General features: G+C 41.5%; 1 protein-coding gene across 1 annotated transcript; it reads right to left on the bottom strand.

Moving 5' to 3' along the window:
- Positions 1 to 4,883: 4,883 nt before the first annotated feature.
- Positions 4,884 to 15,744, bottom strand: LOC103372001 (protein-glutamine gamma-glutamyltransferase 2-like). Its single transcript, XM_008301506.1, has 15 exons — positions 15,735 to 15,744; positions 14,455 to 14,622; positions 13,447 to 13,698; positions 12,502 to 12,620; positions 11,564 to 11,692; positions 11,085 to 11,262; positions 10,862 to 10,997; positions 10,133 to 10,242; positions 9,858 to 9,973; positions 9,479 to 9,605; positions 8,765 to 8,883; positions 7,159 to 7,333; positions 6,841 to 6,995; positions 5,882 to 6,015; positions 4,884 to 5,408 (listed from the first exon to the last, which is right to left on the bottom strand). Exons 1-15 carry the CDS (start codon positions 15,742 to 15,744, stop codon positions 5,258 to 5,260), a joined length of 2,079 nt encoding a protein of 692 aa, XP_008299728.1. The 3' UTR covers positions 4,884 to 5,257.
- Between the last annotated feature and the right edge of the window lie 4,364 nt (positions 15,745 to 20,108).

Below are 20,108 nucleotides of genomic sequence, written 5' to 3'. Positions count from 1 at the left end.
CAAAGACTTTGGCACAACTCCATCAAGAGCTGAGCTCAGTGGGCTCAAGATTCGTGGCGTTTCCTGGAACACAGTGTCCTCTCCACACAACTGTTGCTGAGTTTTACCCAGAAATGGATAGTCGATGCCAATGCCCTCCCCAGGCCTCAACCACAACTGCCCCTCCCACTACTACAACTACCAGCACTAATACTACCGCAACTGCAACTAGTAAACCTCAAAATACTACGACTCCACCAACCACAACAGCCACAGTCAATACAGACACAACCAAAACCTCACCCACTCCTACTACCTCTACAACAACTACTACTACTACTACTACTACTACTACTACAAAGAAAGAAGACAAAAACTCAGAAAATAATGAGGACAACGGACAAAATGGAAATCCTGGTAGTTCAGGAGGAGGCAGTGGAGTGGTTGGAGGCATAGCTGGTATACTGGGAGGTATACTGGGAGGCGCTGGTGTATTGGGAGGTATAGTGGGAGGTGCTGGTGCATTGGGAGGTGCATTAGGAGGTGCATTGGGAGGTATAGTGGGAGGTGCTGGTGCATTGGGAGGTGCATTAGGAGGTGCATTGGGAGGTATAGTGGGAGGTGCTGGTGCATTGGGAGGTATCCTGGGAGGTGCTGGCTCATTGGGAGGTATATCTACAGGTGCTGGTCCAACAGTTGCTGTTGCATCATTGACAACCCTTATCCCTACAATGACTGATCCCAAAACGAACACAAACTCCCAGACATCAACATTTATTCTCGCAACTATTGATCCCAAAACTAAGACAGCCTCTCAGACATCATCTGCCTTTGTTTCTCGAACTACTGATCCCCAAACTAACACAACCTCCCAGACATCAACAACATTTAGTCCTGCAACGATTCAACCCAGAACGAACACAACCCCTGAGACATTGGCAACTTTTAATCCTGCAACTCTTGATCCCAAATCTAACACAATCTTTCAGACATCAACAACCTTTGTTCCTGCAACAATTCATGCCCACACTAACAAAACTTCCCAGACATCAACAAATTATATTCCTGTAACTATTGATCCCTATAGTAACCCAACCTCCCAGACATCAACAAATTATATTCCTGTAACTATTGATCCGCATAGTAACCCAACCTCCCAGACATCAACAACTTTTATTTCTGCCGGTATTGATTCTCAAAGTAACTCAACCTCCCTGGCATCAATAACCTCTATTCCAGCAACTACTGATCCCCAAGTTAGTCCAACCTTCCAGACGTCGACAACTTTTAATCCTGCAACTACTGATCCCCAGACTAACACAGCCTCCCAGGCATTGGCAACTTTTAATCCAGCAACTATTGATCCCAAAACTAACACAAACTCCCAGACATCAACGATGTCTATTCCAGCAACTATTGATTCCCAAACTAACACAACCTCCCAAACATTGACAACTTTTATTCCTGCAACAATTCATCCCCAAACCAACAAATCATGCCAGACGTCGACAACTTTTAATCCTGCAACTACTGATCCCCAAACTAGCACAGCCTCCCAGCAATCAAGAACCTTTAGTCCTGCAACGATTCATCCCAAAACTAGTACAACCTTCCAGACATCAACAACCTTTATACCTGCAACTATTGATCCCAAAGCTAACACAAACACCCAGACATCAACGACCTCTATTCCAGCAATTACTGGTTCTCAAACTAACCCAACCTCCCAGACATCGACAACTTTTATTTCTGCTGGTATTGATTCTCAAAGTAACTCAACCTCCCTGGCATCAATAACCTCTATTCCAGTAACTACTGATCCCCAAGTTCAACCAACCTCCCAGACATCAACAACTTTTAATCCTGCAACAACTAATCCCCAAGCTAACACAGCCTCCCAGCAATCAAGAACCTTTAGTCCTGCAACGATTCATCCCAAAACTAAACCATTCTCCCAGACATTAACAACTTTGAATCCTGCAACTATTGATCCCAAAACTACCACAGCCTCCGAGACATCAACAGCATTTATTTCTGCAACTGTTGCTCTCCAAACTAGCCCAAACTTCCAGACATCTAAAACCTTTATTCCTGCAACTACTGATCCCCAGACTAACACAGCCTCCCAGGCATTGACAACTTTTAATCTAGCAACTTTCGATCCCAAAGCTAACCCAACCTCCCAGACATCAACAACTTTTAATCCTGCAACGACTAATCCCCAAGCTAACACAGCCTCCCAGCAATCAAGAACCTTTAGTCCTGCAACAATTCATCCCAAAACTAAACCATCCTCCCAGACATTGACAACTTTTAATCCTGCAACTATTGATGCCAAAATTACCACAGCCTCCCAGACATCAACAGCACTTACTTCTGCAACTGTTGCTCTCCAAACTAGCCCAAACTTCCAGACATCGACAACCTTTATTCCTGCAACTACTGATCCCCAGACTAACACAGCCTCCCAGGCATTGACAACTTTTAATCCAGCAACTATCGATCCCAAAACTAACACAAACTCCCAGACATCAACCACCTCTATTCCAGCAACTATTGATTCCCAAACTAACACAACCTCCCAAACATCAACAACATTTAATCCTGCAACGACTAATCCCCAAACTAACCCAGCCTTCCAGCAATCAAGAACCTTTAGTCCTGCAACGATTCATCCCAAAACTAAACCATCCTCCCAGACATTAACAACTTTTAATCCTGCAACTATTGATCCCAAAACTACCACAGCCTCCCAGGCATCAACAGCATTTATTTCTGCAACTGTTAAACCCCAAGCTACAGTCCTTTTCGGGCAGCCTAGTCCAACTATTGTTCCTTCATTCCCACAACAGCTGTATTATTGGTTAGTGCTTTGTGTTGTATGTGCTGTACTGCTACTGCTGCTGCTACTTCTACTGGTACTACTTAAAAGAAAAAAGAGAACAGCTAAACAACAACAACAAAATCAGGAGGACAATGGACAAGAAAGAAATCAGAAACAACCAGGAGGATATGATGAAACTCCATCTGTTTGTTGAGGAGGAAGTGGTAGAGTGTTTGGAGGTGTAGCTGGTACACTGGGAGGTATACTGGGAGATATACTAGGGGGTATACTGGGAGGTATATCTGGAAGTGCACTGGGAGGTGCATCCATATTTGTCAGCCCAAAAGATCATGTTGCATCATCGACAACCTTTGTCTCTACAAGGACTGATCATCAAACTACCACAGCCTCAGAGATGTGGACAACTTTTATTCCGATCACTATTAAACCCCAAACGAACATGCAGTCTATTCAAAGGGGGACTGTTGTTTCCTTATTGCCCCTCACCTTTCCATGTGATGAGTACAGCGACAGAAGGTGGAGTCGTTGTTGTTGCACCTTTCTACCGGCAGCGGAGATGGTCAGAGGACCAGATATACATCTGTGTGACCAGGAGAGACAGCGCTGTTGCGTTGCAGTTCACGGATCATATCCTGGAACGCTGGGCTGCCATCTGAAAGCACACACGAGGTCACGACTATATCACCATTGCTTAGTTCAGTGCAACCAAAAAAAGGTGATCAAAGGTCACATAATGACGCCATCTCCTGAATGGTCTGACTGGCAAATCACTGTGTGAAAGAACTTCACGCAACCTCCCAGAAATCGACAACCTTTATCCCTACATTGAAATAAAATGTTAGTAGTTTTTATTTTTAAGCTTTTGAGCAAGTTATGTTACTGGTTAGCGCTTTGTGCTGTTTGGTTGTAACACACATTATATATAATGCTGGATGATACATGTTGATGTTTAAAGTCTGCTATTGTCATGTACCCATGAATGAACATTTCATCTTTGCATGAACTTCATTCTGAAAAAAAATATATATATCAAAATGAATTATTGCCTGTTTCTTTTTGAAATGTTGCAACTGAATGTATATTTTAAAAATACATAGAAAAAAATTTTAAATCACAAATTTGTTATAAAGGTTTATAACCAGCGGACATCCAGAAGACAGAATCATCATTTGGCTTTGCAGGACATCACCAAAGTAGAGCTGCAGTTAACATTTATTTCCATTATAAATCATTGGTGCATTAGTCTCTAAATCACTCTGAAAATTACATAAAAGAAACCCAAGAAAACCCAAGACGATTCAACACCGTGTTTTGTTTGCCTCACACTTCAAACCCTGGAGACATTTGGTCTGCTCTCATAAGAGTTGAATGAAACCATCAACCAGTCACACTTGAGAGCCTTGAACCTCACAATTTCTGCATCCTAATTTAAAAAAGCTCAGCTGACTGGTTATCTATGTACGTAATGGGAAATTTTCTGTTCCTGGTGCCACAGATGCTCACAGAGCACCAAATGTGTATTCATCCACCACTGAAAGTAGTCCCCAACAAAGGTCCTTTGAGTAACATTTGGTAAAAACTTCATTATTAAAACTGAACCATATGTTTATCAGACATTATTCAAGTTTATCTTTTTTAATAGGAACCAGTGGGCTCGAAGCTGAGAGCCACAGACAGTTAGTAAAAGTACTAACAAACAGTATTTGGTATTTTTATAGCATTTTAACAACACTGTCTGAAAAAACAGGATTTGGAGCAAACAAGGAAATGAAGAGACCAAACACTGATTGTTTATTTCAGTATTTATTGGTACAGTTTCAAACTCACTTCCTTGAATCAGCACCTTTGATTTCACACCGAGCGATGAACAGTTTTTGATCATTTCTGTCATCAAATCAAGAGGAAGTCGTTGAATGAAAGCATGTTTATTACTGCAAATCCACCACCAAGAAACACCAAATACGTTGTCAGATTGTATATTTCTATCATTGCAATTACAGCGTAATGCGCAGATTTTGAGTTTTTAAAGTTAAATATGCGGTACTGGTCTCTAATCAGGGATTTCTCATGACTGTTGCATGGGTTCATTTAGGTTTGTGTGGGTGAATGCAGGAGGTGTTGTGGCTCTCCAGCTCATTATATGACATGAAAATGATGTAATCGTATAAAACACAGGTTCAAACTGAGCTACATTCAGTCAGAATTATTACATGTAACAGAAAATGCTGTGAAACACTCAATATTGATTTAAATAAGGTAAATATCTATTCTCTTCCACAACTATCCAAAGCAAAGAAAACAGGTGAAAGTTTCCATTTCTTGCCATTTTTTAGCAGTAAATTACAACAAACAAACCCATTCCAGAGGATTAATTATCTAAAGCGTCTTAACAATGAGCCGGGCTATTTCAGCCCAAACCCGATGAAGTCGCCCTCATGGTTTGACGTCGACGATGCAGCTTCCCTTCACGTCTCTGAAGGAGCTGCAGTCGAAGTCGGCCACCACGGACCTCAGTCCGACCCTGTAGGGGATCGTAGTGATGTTGAGCCTCAGCGTGGCGTACGGCGCCAAATCACAGGTGTTGCTGTCAACAAAGCAGGTGGAAACGTTATACGACAGGAAGAAGACGGATCAGAGTTCTTTACATGTGACCAGTAAAACTTTGAAGTCTAAAACTGAAAAAAGAAAAAGCTTTTCCAAGTTTCCAAGAATTGCGTGGTGGAACTGTTTCTTGGTGAAGAACATCTGGAGCTGCTGCACAGACGTACTGAGGCGGATGGAGAGCTCAATAAATAGTTCCAGCACAATAAAATCATCGTTTTTACATTTGTTTTTGTTTGTGGATGGAAGAAAGAAGAAACCGTGTGTCAATTAGGGAGCTGTTGATTGGTTTAGACAACAGTTTGACAGTTTTTATAATTAGTAAAGCGAACAAATTCCCATCTCTAGCTCCGTATTTAACAACCAGACATAAGTAGTATCAATCTTTTCATCTCAGTTGGAAAACAAACATGTTTTAAAGCACCAGCGGGTTATGTGACTCGTGTGAACACTGACCTTTCCACGTAGTCTGACCTGAAGAAGCCACAGCCGATGACGGTCAGAGAGCAGTCTGTCAGCGTCTTGTTCAGCGGGTTTTTAAACTCCACCTCCAAAGTGATCTCACGGTTCACGTGGGCTGGACCTAAAACCTGAAACACACATAGTACAGCATTAGTTTAACTCCTGCTGTATGTATTTTTATCTCTACAAAAGGCAGAACATTTGCTCTTTGATGTCAGTAGATTGAAAGACTGAGACCTTTCTAACAGCACCGGCTGTCCGTTAACTTTGAACACTGGCTGTTTTTTATGCTGGTCAATCAACATTCATGCCATCCATGATTCTGAGGTGTTGAAGTCGACGACAATAAAATCAGGGTCATGCGACAAAAACTCCACTGAAAGATACCACAAAGATTCACCAGTCGACTACTGACTTGAAGATGGTTATTTTTGGTCTTGCAAATTTTCTGTTTAAATATACAAATTTTGCATTATCTCGTTAAATATCCACTAATTTGACTCATTTCTAGAACGGACATCGGAGCAGCAGATAAAACCAGGTTTGAAACACTTGTTTCATTCTGTTATGTGTCTTTTTTTTCACTCCATAAATCAGATAAACTGTCAACAATAGTTTTCACCACATTATTAGCAATAAAGTGCTCTACAAAGCCACCTATGAAGGACATATGAACAAACTCTCAGCACAAACCCTCAGAACACAGACAGGAACAAAACTGGAAGGTTTGGTCCATGGAAGTGCTGCTGAGGTGGAGATTTCTGCCTGTTGTGTTTCGCCTGAGTAACCTTCTTGAGTGATGCTAACAGAGCTGCTAGCATCACTGCAGACTCTTTAAACTTGACAGAACCTGTTTGTGAGCCCAGTTTCCTGTTATCCCCAAAAGTTACCAACCTGAAGGCACTCCCACCTGCTACAGTCAGGCATAATAAAGCTCAGAGGATTTTACTGGCCTTGATAGAGATCTCAGGGTCCTGCAGGACGATGTCGGTCTCGGTCTCGTAGATGTCGTCGTCGTCCCAGGCCATGGCTGAAACCTTCATGCTGTCCAAGCCCACCATGTGTCTGTCGTAGGTGGAGAACGGGATCTGGATCGGTATGGTCACACCTGCACCGGTGTGGATAGGAAATCATTGGTTTAAACTCGCCGAGCAAACTTTACCAGTTATGTGCTCTGGGAGCTTTTTTAGGAGTCCATCACATTTTGAATGGCCACACAGTGTCCAACCTTGAAGACCAAACTTGTTTAGTGAAAGAGAACCACTGCAGACCTTGTCCAGGCAGAAGCGTCCTCTGCTGCACTGTGTTCAGGATGTTGCCAGCTGGTTTTCCGTTGTACCTCATGGCCTGGGCGTTGACTTGGATGGACATCACTCTGCTGGTGCGATCCTTATTGCACAACTTCAGCCTCAGTTTAATGTCCTGACCGTTTATGACAGTGGCCTCCTGGTGGAGAAAGAGAACGTCCGTCACAACCAGTTTTTGACCTTCTGTTCTGCCCTTAACATCAAGTTGTCCCGCTGAGCTCTCAATTAATTCTCTAAAACTTTGAAGTTGACCATTTATACATCCGAAAAAAATCTATTTCATTGTTGATATGATCTCTGACTTTCTGTTCAACCAGCTGAAAAATGGAGCAAACATCTAAGTGCCATGTCTGTGAAGGTTCTCAGTCATCCAGGTCGTGGTTATTCTGGTAGATTAATCGTAGCAACTGGACTTGCTTGAGGTCCTCGAAGACATTCCACCTCTCATCCAAGAGGCTTCATCAGTTCTGACTGACTAGTTGGTAGTTCCAGATACTGATATCCTTCAGGAGCCATTAACGGTTTCAACTGGGGGTTTGTTGCTCCTCCCCCTCGTTATGTGGGTCGTTAGTGCTTCCCCCTGCCACACTCAAGCAAGTCCAGTTGCTACGATTAATCTACGAGAATGTCTAAGTGCAACTGCAGTTCCTCAAATGTCCACTTGAGGCTGCCTCCAAAGGTGAGTTAATCCTCATAAACCCTGATGTTTAAATGTCCAACTTTACAGCAGAAATAAACATTTTACAGCCTGGTGTAAAAGTATAAAATGTTTGGACTCCATAGCTGATTTCCCCGTTGATGACAACTGTGAAGAAGGTCATTATTTACAGAGCTCACCCTTTTAAAATTGTGTTAAAGCTCAAATACGTGCATATTTAAGGCTATAGCCACTTCGACCACCGGCTGTGACAGCAAACGCCTGAAAAATGAAGCCAGAATACGACTGCCAAAGACTGCACTTCCTCTCACGTCCACTTGAGGCTCCACAAGCAAGTCAATCCCTGTAGACTCCCATGTTAAAGTGTTCAACTTTACAGCAGAAATCAACATATTTATATGGTGCAAAAATCCATTTTGGGTTCTTTAGCTACTTCTTCTGTTCATGACAATTGTATGTGAGGTGAATGTTTGTGTAACTCACCATATAAATTGTATTAAGGCTTGAAGTTGGGCTTGTCTAAGGATGTGGCAGCTTTGAATGAGACAGGGTTCATCCATCTTTGTATACAGTCTATGATAACATGCAGGTGTCCACACTTTCTTTTGAACTATATATGATTAAGCTGAATTTAGCCAAACTATCTCAACTAGTATTGGACGAAATTGTTGTCTACTATTTAACATCAACCACAGATGGTGTTGCAATGTCCTTATAGGCAAGTCTCGCCACTTGGCAGCCATCTTGGTAACGCCCCCAGGGAGTTATTTCAGGCTACTTTCTAAACGAAAACGGAAAGAGTACCATACCTTCAATTTTAAAAGTAACCAGGGCATCTAAAATACATGAATAGAATCACCAGTCAGATTTAAAAAGAAAGGTTTGGTGACTTTGCACCAAAATAAGTTTTACCTCTTCGATTTTCATCTCCACCTTCAGGGGCTCGTGTACTCCACAGAAGCTCTGCTGATCACCTCCTGAGTTCATTCTCTCGACGGCTCGGTTGAAGACGGCCCTCTCCCTCATGGTGCCTGTTAGAAAATCACAGATAAAGAAGAATTAACATATGTTCACTCTCAAACTCAGTTAGCGGGTTAGCTGATGGTTGCTGGATGGTTTTTAAGGTGTTAGTTTCCAAGCGGTTGCTTGGATGTTGATCTTTTGTTGGTAAAAATGGATTGGCGACTGTCTTTGCAGATATCGCTCTTTCAAACAGTAGGTGTCATCTGTTGGCTCAGTTCATGCTGTTTTGACATCTTTTGGCTGAGAAAAGTGTCTACAAGATGTTGAAACCAGATCAGAAGCTGAAGAGACACTAACTGTCAACATTCAAATGCAATGTGTGCAGTTATGCTTCCAAATGTAAACACCATTTTGTTGGTTTTGTACTCTTGAAAAGCCAGACTCCATCTTGTTGTCTCAGTTGTATGAAATATATTTTTCTAGAAACAATCTGAAATCAGTGAGTTTGTGCATAAACATCAAGAGCATTTTACGAGCTCAGTCCAACCTGCCACCTGGTAAACAGGTTCATGTGAATCAAGCTGCAACAAGAAGCTAACAACAGTGTTTGACACTCAGTGGATGATTTCCTGTTAACATGCACATTAATGTTGGCGTTGGCACCTTCTCTGTGTTTGTAGTTGTTGGTGATGTCATCTCTCATGTTGCAGCCCACAGCCTTGGTGGAGATGTTCTGACCCACTGTCCAGCTGTCAGAGTACATTTTCCTCTTGGAACCATCAGCATTGACCTGAGAACATAAAGTCAGAATAGAAAAGTGTCAGTGTTGTGTTGAGTTGTGTCTTTGGCTGTATCCTTCAGGTCATTGTCTTGCTGGAAAACGTCGCAGGTCTTTTGCAGACTACAACTTCCACGGGGATAAAAACTTTTCATAGGCACAGTACAGTTGGAAGTCATGCAGCAATAGTTGATGCACCAAACAGCTCGTTATTGTTTTATTATTATCAGTCATGACAGCACTGTCCACGCATTAGCTACTGACCTTCCATCTGACGATGTCAGCGTTGACCTCAGCGAAGACGAACGGCAGATCATACTTGAGCTCGGTGTCGCCACAAAGAATGGCGGCAACAGGAGAAGGACCACAGCAGTACACTCCTGCCAAGAAAACCAAACCTTGATATTTCCCACTTCCTAGGAAACACTTCTTGTACTTCTACGAAACTATGTCTCGTGTCAGTTGCGTTGGTTGTGCTTGTTCCTCCAGTTAATCGTTTGTGGGTCCATTCATTGGTGTAAAAATTAAACCGCCATCACCTTGGCTCATTTCCTGTGGAGTGGGATCCAGAACCTGCCAACCATCGTAGCTGTTGTCTTTCTTGAGGTCTGGTCGCTTCATCCATCCCTCCACCCACACGTGGTAGTTCCTGCATGGCATAAAAAAGTTTCCCAGTCCTCGAGCTTTTAAAGATGGAGCTGAATGTTTCTTTTCGGTTGCTTAAATCTTGTGATTGATTGCTTGGTTGTTGTTATGTGGTTCTATGATATGCCGACTGACTATCACAGTGTTTCCACTCAGTTTCCAGGTGGTTGCTCAAAGATTTAACATTGCTAAAGTATTGTTAGCTGCTTGTATTGATTGTGAACAGAAAACTGTGGGAACTGTAGTTGTAAGTTGCTTATTCTTTGTTTAAGGGCCAAACTCGCCACAAGGCAGATGCAGTTGACTTTATGTTGAACTAATAATGTTACGCTACATTAGCTTGCAGTAGCACTTGCTAGCTAGCATCAGTTCTTCACTACCGCTGATTGGGCATTTCACAGTATTTTTATGTTATGAATTAAGTATCAATGATAATAAAGGTATAGCAGAGTTTTGACTTGAGAATAGACGTTCTTCGTGCTGCATCTTACCACAGTTTACTCAACATCTGCTCTGCAAACAATGCACATACGTTACATATTCGATGTTGCCAAAGCACAACTGAAATATAAGGAAAAAACAATAACAAACCCTTTTGATTTCATATTTAAAGCCCATCTTACCAGATGGTGTCTGAGGTTTCCCGGGCTTGTATGCCGCAGTCGTCATAGTACTCATCGATACTGAGGCTGTTGTTTGTATCGTGAGCTGACTTGAAGTTTGTGACAACACGACATGGGATCCCAAGGAACCGCATCACTGGAACCATAGACAACATCATGTCAGAGTCAGACAGTGTCTCAGTCCTGCTGATGTTTGATGAGACACATGAAGCAGGTTCAGTACCTGTACACATGACACCAGCAAACACCCAGCACTGTCCGAACTTCACCGGCAGGCAGTTGTTTTGGTACCAGTGCCGAAGGATGCTAACGCTGCCAGTCCAGCGGGTGGGACTTACACCGCCATAGTAGTTGTCCCCCCAGCATCCCACCAACACGCCCCTATCATCATTACTGTTGATCTACAGATTAGACAGACCTCATTGTAAACTCAGCCTTTTCTCATTCCCAATACTATGAGGAGAGGTTTCAGACAACATCCTGGTTTGAGATAAACCAGGATGTTGTCTCCAGAAAAGGAGCAACACTGACGTTAGCAGCCGAAAACATTCAGCGACTGACTCGTAGCGTCTATCTCGGAAGCTGCATGTGGAAAAATAAAGGTAGAAGCATCACATTCTAACTGTAACAAAGGTAAAGCTGCATTTTCTTTGAGGAAGGCGCTTGTGAGAATTGGGAAAACTGAACACACTCGGATCCTACCATGGCGCTGACCACACGGCCAACATAGATGGGGTTGCAGCGAGCAGAGACATCGTCAGCCGGGTCTCTAAAGTGTTTTGGGTTGACGTCCAACATCTTGAGGCAAATGTCCACCATATCCTCCTCAAACTGGGTGAGGAAACACAAGTTAGAGCCACCAATACTCGCCGCTAGCTAGAGGTTGCTTGCTATTACCCTGGAGTTTGGAACTGATCAGGTCGATAGAAGATAGCAGATAGAAAAACTTCACTGCTTGGTTTACAACACAAAACTGGGCGCTGACACTTCACCCTAAGCTGAGGTCAATGCAGCTGAGTTTCCTTCATGTATTTTCATGCACATTTTAAAGTATTTAATCAGAAAAAGTTCAGGGAAATCGTGCTCTCTTGAGGTGGTTTTTGATTGCTTTGTAAAAGACTTAATAGGCTTCATGAGAGATTAAAACACCATTTCCAAATAAGTTCTGATGTCGCGGACATGCAGGTCACTTGACTAATTAGCAGACAACATTAAACATGGCTGATATCGGCTGACACAAATGAATAATTCTAACTTGCTTAATTTATTAAAATTCCTGAAGACTTCTTCCCTCTTCAGTTTGTTTCGTCTCTCTAACAGTTGGCAAACAAGTAATTTTGTTTTTAGCTTCCTTTACTGTGTTTTTTTTTATGTCGTGTAATGTGATGAACAATCTCAAGTTCAGAGGTTTTTTAGGTAATTTCCCTAGGGATTAATAAAGTATGATTGATTGATTGATTGATTGATTGATTGATTTGCAGCTAGAGGTCACTGTTGAGCAAATATCGACATTCGAATCACAAACTTCTCCCGTGAGGACAGCATTTGTTTCTCAAAGAGAGCTCTGGCAGGGCTTCAAAGCAACACTGGATTCATAAAGCGAAGCAAAAAAGCAAGTCGGGCAGCGCTGTAGCACTCACCTGTCCAAAGATCCAGGTCAAAGGGGTGATGTAATGGGCCGATCCATGATAGATGATTCCTTCTTCATTCATCACATATTCCTGTCTTTCCCTTTCGTCAGGAAGATACACCCAGTCATCTGCAAACAAACGTAATGTTCAGAAAACAACAAGCAGCTGTGAAACTTGTTAGCTCGTTGGTAAGACACTGGCAAACATATTAGAATAAAATCAAGTCCAACACAAGCACAAAAGTGGTCAAACACTGGTCCAAAACTGGCTCCAAAACAATCCAAAAGCCCGTCAAAGACCAGTCCCAATCCCAGTCTGAAATCCAGCCCCAAACTGATCTAAAACGAGGTCTCTTACCAGTCTCACATCAGTCCAAAAAACATCCAAGACAAGTGCAAAAGCAGTCTAAGGGAGTTTAGAGGATGTTTATCATTTCAAATATCGCTCCTATGAGGTTAAAAGTCAACCAAGACAGAATGTTTCAAGGATGTTGTCAGATTTTGAACCAGCATTACATAAATGTTTTCAAGCCTCAGATGACAGAAAGTGTTTTCATGAAACGTTCCTGTGATGTGACCAAAGGTGGAACAGTTTTCCTGGAACATTCTGAGGATGTTTTTGGGGATGCTGCTGTTGAAAAAGTTCTTCTACGAAACGTTCCCACAGTCTTTGATTCACAACAACGAAAGAATGTTCTGGAAGCAACGTTTGGAAAATAAGGGAGAACATTCTGGGAACTCAAATGGAACGTTGGCGAATGGAACATTACGAGGACTTTGCAGAACTTTGCCAGGCTGTTTTCAGAACAATACCTTCTTCTGAACGCTACAACACGGCTCATAAGCTCCAATAACTGTGATTCCATTGGAATTATTTTCATCACTGCCAAGTTTCTCGATTAGTCGCTGATTTTTTTTCTTTCTTGCTTCATAAGAGCTCTACCACTGCACCTACCACAGCACCAGGGGTTGAAGAGCACCACCAGGGTTCCCAGATTGGTGTTTCCCTTCCCGGCACATGCCGACAGCGAGTACTTCCCTACGGGGGCGTCAGCCGGCGGGGTCACCGACAGAGTCACGATGCCCCTCTGCAGGACGGCGCTCCTGTCGATGTTGTACTTCCAGATCGCCTTGACGTCGCTGGCGTACATTGGCGACGGGTTGCCGAACTCAGACCGGGTCCCGAACCTCTCTGACGGAGCAGAACCTGAAGTAAGGAAGGATAGAAAACAGGCGGGTTGAGACGATTCATCATTTTCAGAGGCATCTCATGTTGTCCTCGACATTCTTAAGCCGTGAATCCATCATTATCATCGGATACTCAACTGAAATTTAAGAGTCATTCCATCTGAAATCATCAAATTTCTGCTTGACAATTTAAAATAGTATCTGTAAGTTTTTGCTTCTTATATCTTATAGCAGGGATCTCCAACTCTGGTCCTCGTGAGCTGTTGTCCTGCAGGTTTCTGTACTGCAACGCACCTGACTCAAATTAATGGATCTCCAACAGCTTGTTGTCAAGTTCTACACAAGTCTGTTAATGATCCATTAATGTGAGTCAGGTGTGTTGCAGGACGGAAACGTCTAAAACCTGCAGGACAGTAGCTCACGAGGACTGGAGTTGGAGATCCCTGTTTATGGCTTCGTCCATCGAAATTTTAGGGTGAACAGCTCAGGAGCTATTAAAGATAAACACCAGAAATTTTTACTATTATTTTTCATTGTGTCATTGATTCAGAATCTCCAAGGTTGGCCAACTAAATCAGATGATCTCAGATTATGTGTGAGATGAAATATAAAGAATACTTGGTCACAAAAAGGTGTTTTTATTGATTCATCCATGGACTTTCTAGATAGGTATACTTTACAATATTTAAACAAGTTAAGAACAGGATAAAAGAACAGCAGAACCATTTTAAAAAGCCTTCTAGCCTTTTAAATCCAGTGTAAGTGTTTGTTCCACCTGTTTCCACCGTGAGGACGAGTACGTCCGATGAACTGAAAGGCCGCATCATTTCCAGAGTCAGGAGGAAGGACTGGCCTCGCCTCACAATCAGCTGCTTGGTTGAGATTTCAATGGTTCGGTGGGCAGCGTTGTTGGCCTGGCAGTGGAAGTCCACGCTTTTAATCACTGCAACAGCAAAACACAACATAAACAGAAGCACAAGAGAACAGTGAAAAAAAAAGCGCCTCAAAATCTCGTGTCAAGTCGGTCAAACGTTGGAGGTTTGCAGGAAGGAAGTAGAACGAATTCAGAGATTCTCCAAGTCAAAAAGCAAAAGAATTGGATCGATTGTTATATTAATCCAGCACTATGAATAAATGAGGTATTGTTCTTTACATATGATGCACGTTTTTATTACAATTGTTGTTGCATTCACTGTTAAACCGTGAATTTAGTTCAGTCACATGAAAGTTTTGTATAAACCAGAATAAACTGTCACATGACTTTTTTAATCACACGATCAAACATTTTGCATCTTTAGAGCAGAAAATTCCATCCAGCTTTCATCAATGTTTATCAAAACAAAGAAATAAAAGCTAACAAAATGGTAAAAAGACAGAAAGTTAAGGCGGTTTTATGGTAAGACAAGAAAACATTTTTGTGTTCAGCGTAGTTTTTTAATTTAATTACATTTTTTTTTAGAATTTTAAAATGTACAGAATGAAGGGATGTTGAAGAAATGTTGTGATTTTAAGCTTAGATTTGGTTATTTATCCTGATGCAAATAAAAGTCACACATGATTCATTCATTTGCCGCCACAAAGGTGAAAATCCACAGATTTTTCTTCTGTTTTTACAGTTTCTTGTGATGATGAATGCCGTACTTTTACTTACGATTGAAAAAAGACAACGTGCTTTTTAAAGCAGCCGGTTGGTTTTAAGGGTTCGGAGGGTTAAAGACGGTTAAGTTGGAGAAAAAATGAGCAGTGTGACGGGATGTAATTGGGAAACACACGTCGAATACATTTTAAAAAGCGTGATCATTTAATAATCGGAACAGTAAAATGCTGTCGTTGCTTCTGTTTGGCTGATTACTTGCACCTCTTGAATTTAACATGAATTATTTTCTTGGCACAGTTTAGCTTCCGTACTTTTGTGCCCAATTAAGACAGCAGTAAATATAACAGGTTCAAACAAATTAATGTGTCCTTGTTCATCAATTTTAACTTAAAAAAACAAACACCCACCTTAAAAACACATGAAGTCATATTACATCGCTGTATATTGTCCATACTCACCGTTCTCCATCTTGTCGGCGTTTGCAGCGAGTTGCAGGTTCAAGAAGCAGCGATTCAGCTCTGAAAACAGAGAGTGACCGACTGTGCAGCCTCCTGCTCTTTAAATACTCTCCACACTTCCTTAATGTGATAAAATTCTTGCTGAAACTGGTGTAGGGAGCAGCTGAAAGACATCGAGGGCAGAGCTACTTAAATATTGTGATAATATCGTTGAGTGACAGGAGGAAGAGCTGCTCAGTTTTACTGCAGCTTCTGTCACATAAAAAGACTCAAAAACGTCAGTAAATGTGAGGATTTGCTGATTTCCTTTGTCATATGTGGCACATGGTTGATATATTTGCATTTTGGAATTCAATGCTGTGTTTCAGGGCTTTTAGACGTCGTGAAATAATAAAATGCACTTTTTTTTTGGACTATTTTCCGACACATCTGAGGCCCAAATGCTCCCGTCACACGATAGATAAAGTCCTGCTGATATAGTACCAGAACAACCACGAAGAAGGAGAGAGAGCTAAAAAAAAAGACCTTCTGTGCAGAATTTAAAAATAAGATAAAAAGCTTTAAATCGTAGATCAGAAAAACATGAAATTCAATATTTCTTTGACAATTTATTTTACCAAAAAAGAAAATAACAACAACATAGAATCAAAACATCCACAGGTGATAACGACGCTGAAAGAAATGTGGACGCTCTGCATAGTCCAGATGTTTCACTGTCTGCTTTGCGTAAACACGTTCTGCAGTTCAGCTGAAAAATGTTTGTAGCGTGACTGTCGGTCACAGCAGAGCAACTGACGGCGTCGCGCCACAGAATCTGATCAGAGCAAACAGATTGTTTTTGGTGAATTTTTCAACGGGACGTGTGAAATAAAACGATTTAGCAGCAACGTTACAGTTTAAAGCTTAAATTTAGTCACTCAAGATCAGTCAGAAAATTGAAAATCTCATGATTCTTTCTCTTACTTTCCGTAGCAGCGATAATTAAAGTAATTTTGGTCATTTTTTTTCTGCAATCTTCATTGAAAGTGACCCATATGAGCTTTTATTTCAGTTCATTTTACTCTTTTTTTTAAATTTAAAAACTCACAAAATCATCTGGCAGTAACAGAAGAATGCATTTCTATATCAGTTTACATCCTCCCCCCAGGAAACAAAACTAAAAAAAAAAAAAAGAAAATGGGCGAGTGAGTAAAATAAATGAAGCAATAAGAATAAGGACAACTCTGGGTTACAGGAAAACATTTTTTTTGAAGGTGTCTAGGATTTTTTTAACTGATTTCAGACATTTTTGCGACGCTGAATCCAAAAGTGACGTCTGCTTTTGTGTATCAGGTCAGGTTTTTATGCCAACTCGATGTTAAAAAAATCGATTTTGCCATTATATCGATGACATTTTTTGACATGAGCGGTTGATTTATTTTAGTATTTCTCACATGAAATCGGATTTTAGAGGCAAAATGTTCATTTTCTATCCCTTTTCATGAGCTACATGATCCAAAAGTCGATGAGCGTAAACATTTGTAAAGGTAAATACAAGTAAATTGCATGTTTCATCAGCATTGCTCAAAATTCAGGGCTTGAACTTCTTCTTGGAGCTCCTGGAATGACCAGCAGCAGGTTTATCTCCCTTCACAGTCCAGCAGCAATCAGCCATCATGGCTGCATCCCAGCGTCCCTGATACCGGGTCTCCGTCTCTTTCTGATAAAATCATTTGACTCTAATGTGTTGTTCATAAACCAGGAAGTAAACTTTCGATCTACATTTAATTCACCTGCAAATATTTCTAATATCAGCTTGTAAAGGCTTCAGAATTTGTTCATTTCAGGAAATAGAAAAAGAATTTTAAAAAGTGCATGTGGCGACAAATTAAAATTTTGACCTCATTGAGCAAAACCAGTTTAATATTTGGATTCAGCACGTTGCAACTGTCCAAAATCAGCTCAAAAAACTTTGACACCAGGATGGCTGTAGACCAGTGTAACTAAACCGTTGTCTCAGAGATACTAATGAGGTCAAATTAAAGTTTTGTTGAACCACATTCAGAGTATTTGGGACGCAGCAACAAAAGTAAAAGAGATGTTAGCAAGAAAATCAACCTTTAAATGTGAAAGTGAGATGGAAATCTAACAATGCGATTAGTAAAGAAAGTGCCGGCTGAGGTTCCTGGTGTGGCCGCTACGTGGCTGGTTTCATTTTCACAATATCTAAGTCATCCAGATTCTTGTCTGTCCACATACTGTAGCAATCAGCCGTAATCTCTGACAACAAACCCGATAAACTCGGTAAAAGCTGCTGCCGCTGTGTGTAAAGTGTCAAACTTTCCACCGATTAACCGTCGCCGTCATTCGAGGTCATGTGGCGCCGCAAGATTTTATCTCGTTAATTCTCTGTGCTTGACACGCCATCACGAACAAGCATCTGCAGTTCTACCTGATGACCCTGCAGCAAATCCGGAGCAAAGTTCCCGTGAGTTCAGGTGTAGTTACAGAAACATTCCTCCAAAAGACTGCATCCAAGATTCAGGCCTCCAAAGCAGAAATAACAAATCTGAACCGACCTGTGATTCCTTATCAGTCTCACTGCATGAACATGGCTCCAAAATGAGCCGTGAACAGCAGAACCTTCTCAGTTTTGGACCAATGGGCTTTATGTACATCTGCATCATGGCTCCATGTGGAAAAGAAGTGAACAGAGGAACTGAGGAATCCGACTGTGAGGCTTCACAAAGATGGAAAAGGATGGAGAGAAGTTAAAGGTGCGCAAAGTGTCACACAATTTGTTCAAAATGACCCCAAATGTGATTCATGGTCGGTTCAAATTTGTCTAAAAAGGCGTCAAATCTGTCAAACAAAACTTAAAGTTGGTCCATAATTGCTAAAAATTGCTCAAAAGGACTCAGAAATGGTAAAAATAACAGAAAGATCCAATCCAAAATGACTTCAGTTTGTTTAGAATGGCTCGAAGTTTGTTCAAAATGCCTCAAAATTTCAGTCAAATGTGAATCGACCTGGTTTCCAGTCAGTCGAACGGCATGAACATGGTTCCAAAATGAGCCGTGAACAGCAGAACTTTCTCAGTTTTGGACCTAAGGGCTCTATGTATGTCTGCTTCATGGCTCCACATGGAGAAGAACTGAACAGAGGAACTGAAGAATATTTTTGTTGGACTTCACAAGGACGGTGAAGGATTCAGGAAGATCAACTAAACACCAGTGAAGCCCAGTGAGAGCAGGAACCAGGAGGTCTAGAAGGAGCCACAGCAGCTCTGATCAGGGCTGCAGTGGTCGTCCTGAAATGACTCCATAGACAGTCAGCTGCTTTCACTATGGAGCTGTGAACAGCAGACAAAGGGCAGCTGCTTCAGACTTGGCACAGGGCTGATCAATGGAGACCAGAGTCAGTGTGAAGCTCAGACACTTCAGAACATCAACTTCTCTGGACGGCATCCGAGAAAGAAAGTAAACTCTTGCTTTGATGCAAAATTTCACGATCAAATTTTGCTCAATAACATAAAGGAAGCCTGGTGAATGTAGGAGAACATTATCTGGTCAGATGAAGATAAACACGTTGGGTTCAGATGGAGTCCAGATGTTTGGTGTGAACCTGACCAGGACCACCACAGTGGATGCATGGTCCTGACAGTGAAGCACGGAGGTGGCAGCATCATGATTTGGGGCTACATGAGTGTAAAGGTTGTTGGGCAGGTGATATTTATGGATAAATGTCTGTGGATAAACCAAACTACTGGCTGACAAGATGAGTCCCGGTCTGCAGAAGCTTGAAGAAGAGAAATATTCCAGCGTGAGAACCATCCAAAGCACAACATCAGAGTTTGAGAAGCCAACTTTAAACACAACATACCGCTGTAACAAGATAATAAACGGTATTCACGTTACCTGTTGGTGGTTTTAAAGTTGTAGCTGATCACTATAAATACTTATATATATAGATGTGTAACAGATGTATAGGTGTGTTACGACCTTTCTAATGAATTTGTTCTTCCAAATGTCACTGCTGTTTCGGTGCACATCAGGTTTTGTCAGTGGAGCAAAACACAACAAGACGTTCGTCAGATAAAACAGGAATCTGATAAAACCCGGTCAGATGGCCTCGCAGCACAACAACACATACAAGCGCAGAAATGTATTGATTTGTATCACATGTTGGTCTCTATCCTTAACAGTTTTCACATTAATAAACATGCTTTCTGAAAAAAAACACAGTAAACATACACGTCATTGTTCATACGTTTACTACGTTGTGTTTATTACAGATGTTTCAAAATGCATAAAATGAGACAAGATCAAACTTAATTGAGGTACAGGAGGAAAATTAGGGATTGATGATATGTGAGGGCAAGTTGTTGGGGCAGAT

This window comes from Stegastes partitus, unplaced genomic scaffold (genome assembly GCF_000690725.1).
Source record: "Stegastes partitus isolate 25-593 unplaced genomic scaffold, Stegastes_partitus-1.0.2 Scaffold1679, whole genome shotgun sequence".
Classification (NCBI taxonomy): Eukaryota; Metazoa; Chordata; class Actinopteri; family Pomacentridae; genus Stegastes; species Stegastes partitus.
The sequence above is the reverse complement of the archived record's forward strand: the minus strand, read 5'-3'. Positions and strand labels throughout refer to the sequence as shown.

Excerpts from the sequence above, each read along its gene's own strand:
- LOC103372001 (XM_008301506.1), bottom strand. Across the intron at positions 10,243-10,861 it reads GAAACCTCAGACACCATCTG|GAACTACCACGTGTGGGTGG; the intron begins GTAAGATGGGCT and ends TATGCCATGCAG. Across the intron at positions 6,996-7,158 it reads GACGCTTCTGCCTGGACAAG|GTGTGACCATACCGATCCAG; the intron begins GTCTGCAGTGGT and ends ACACCGGTGCAG.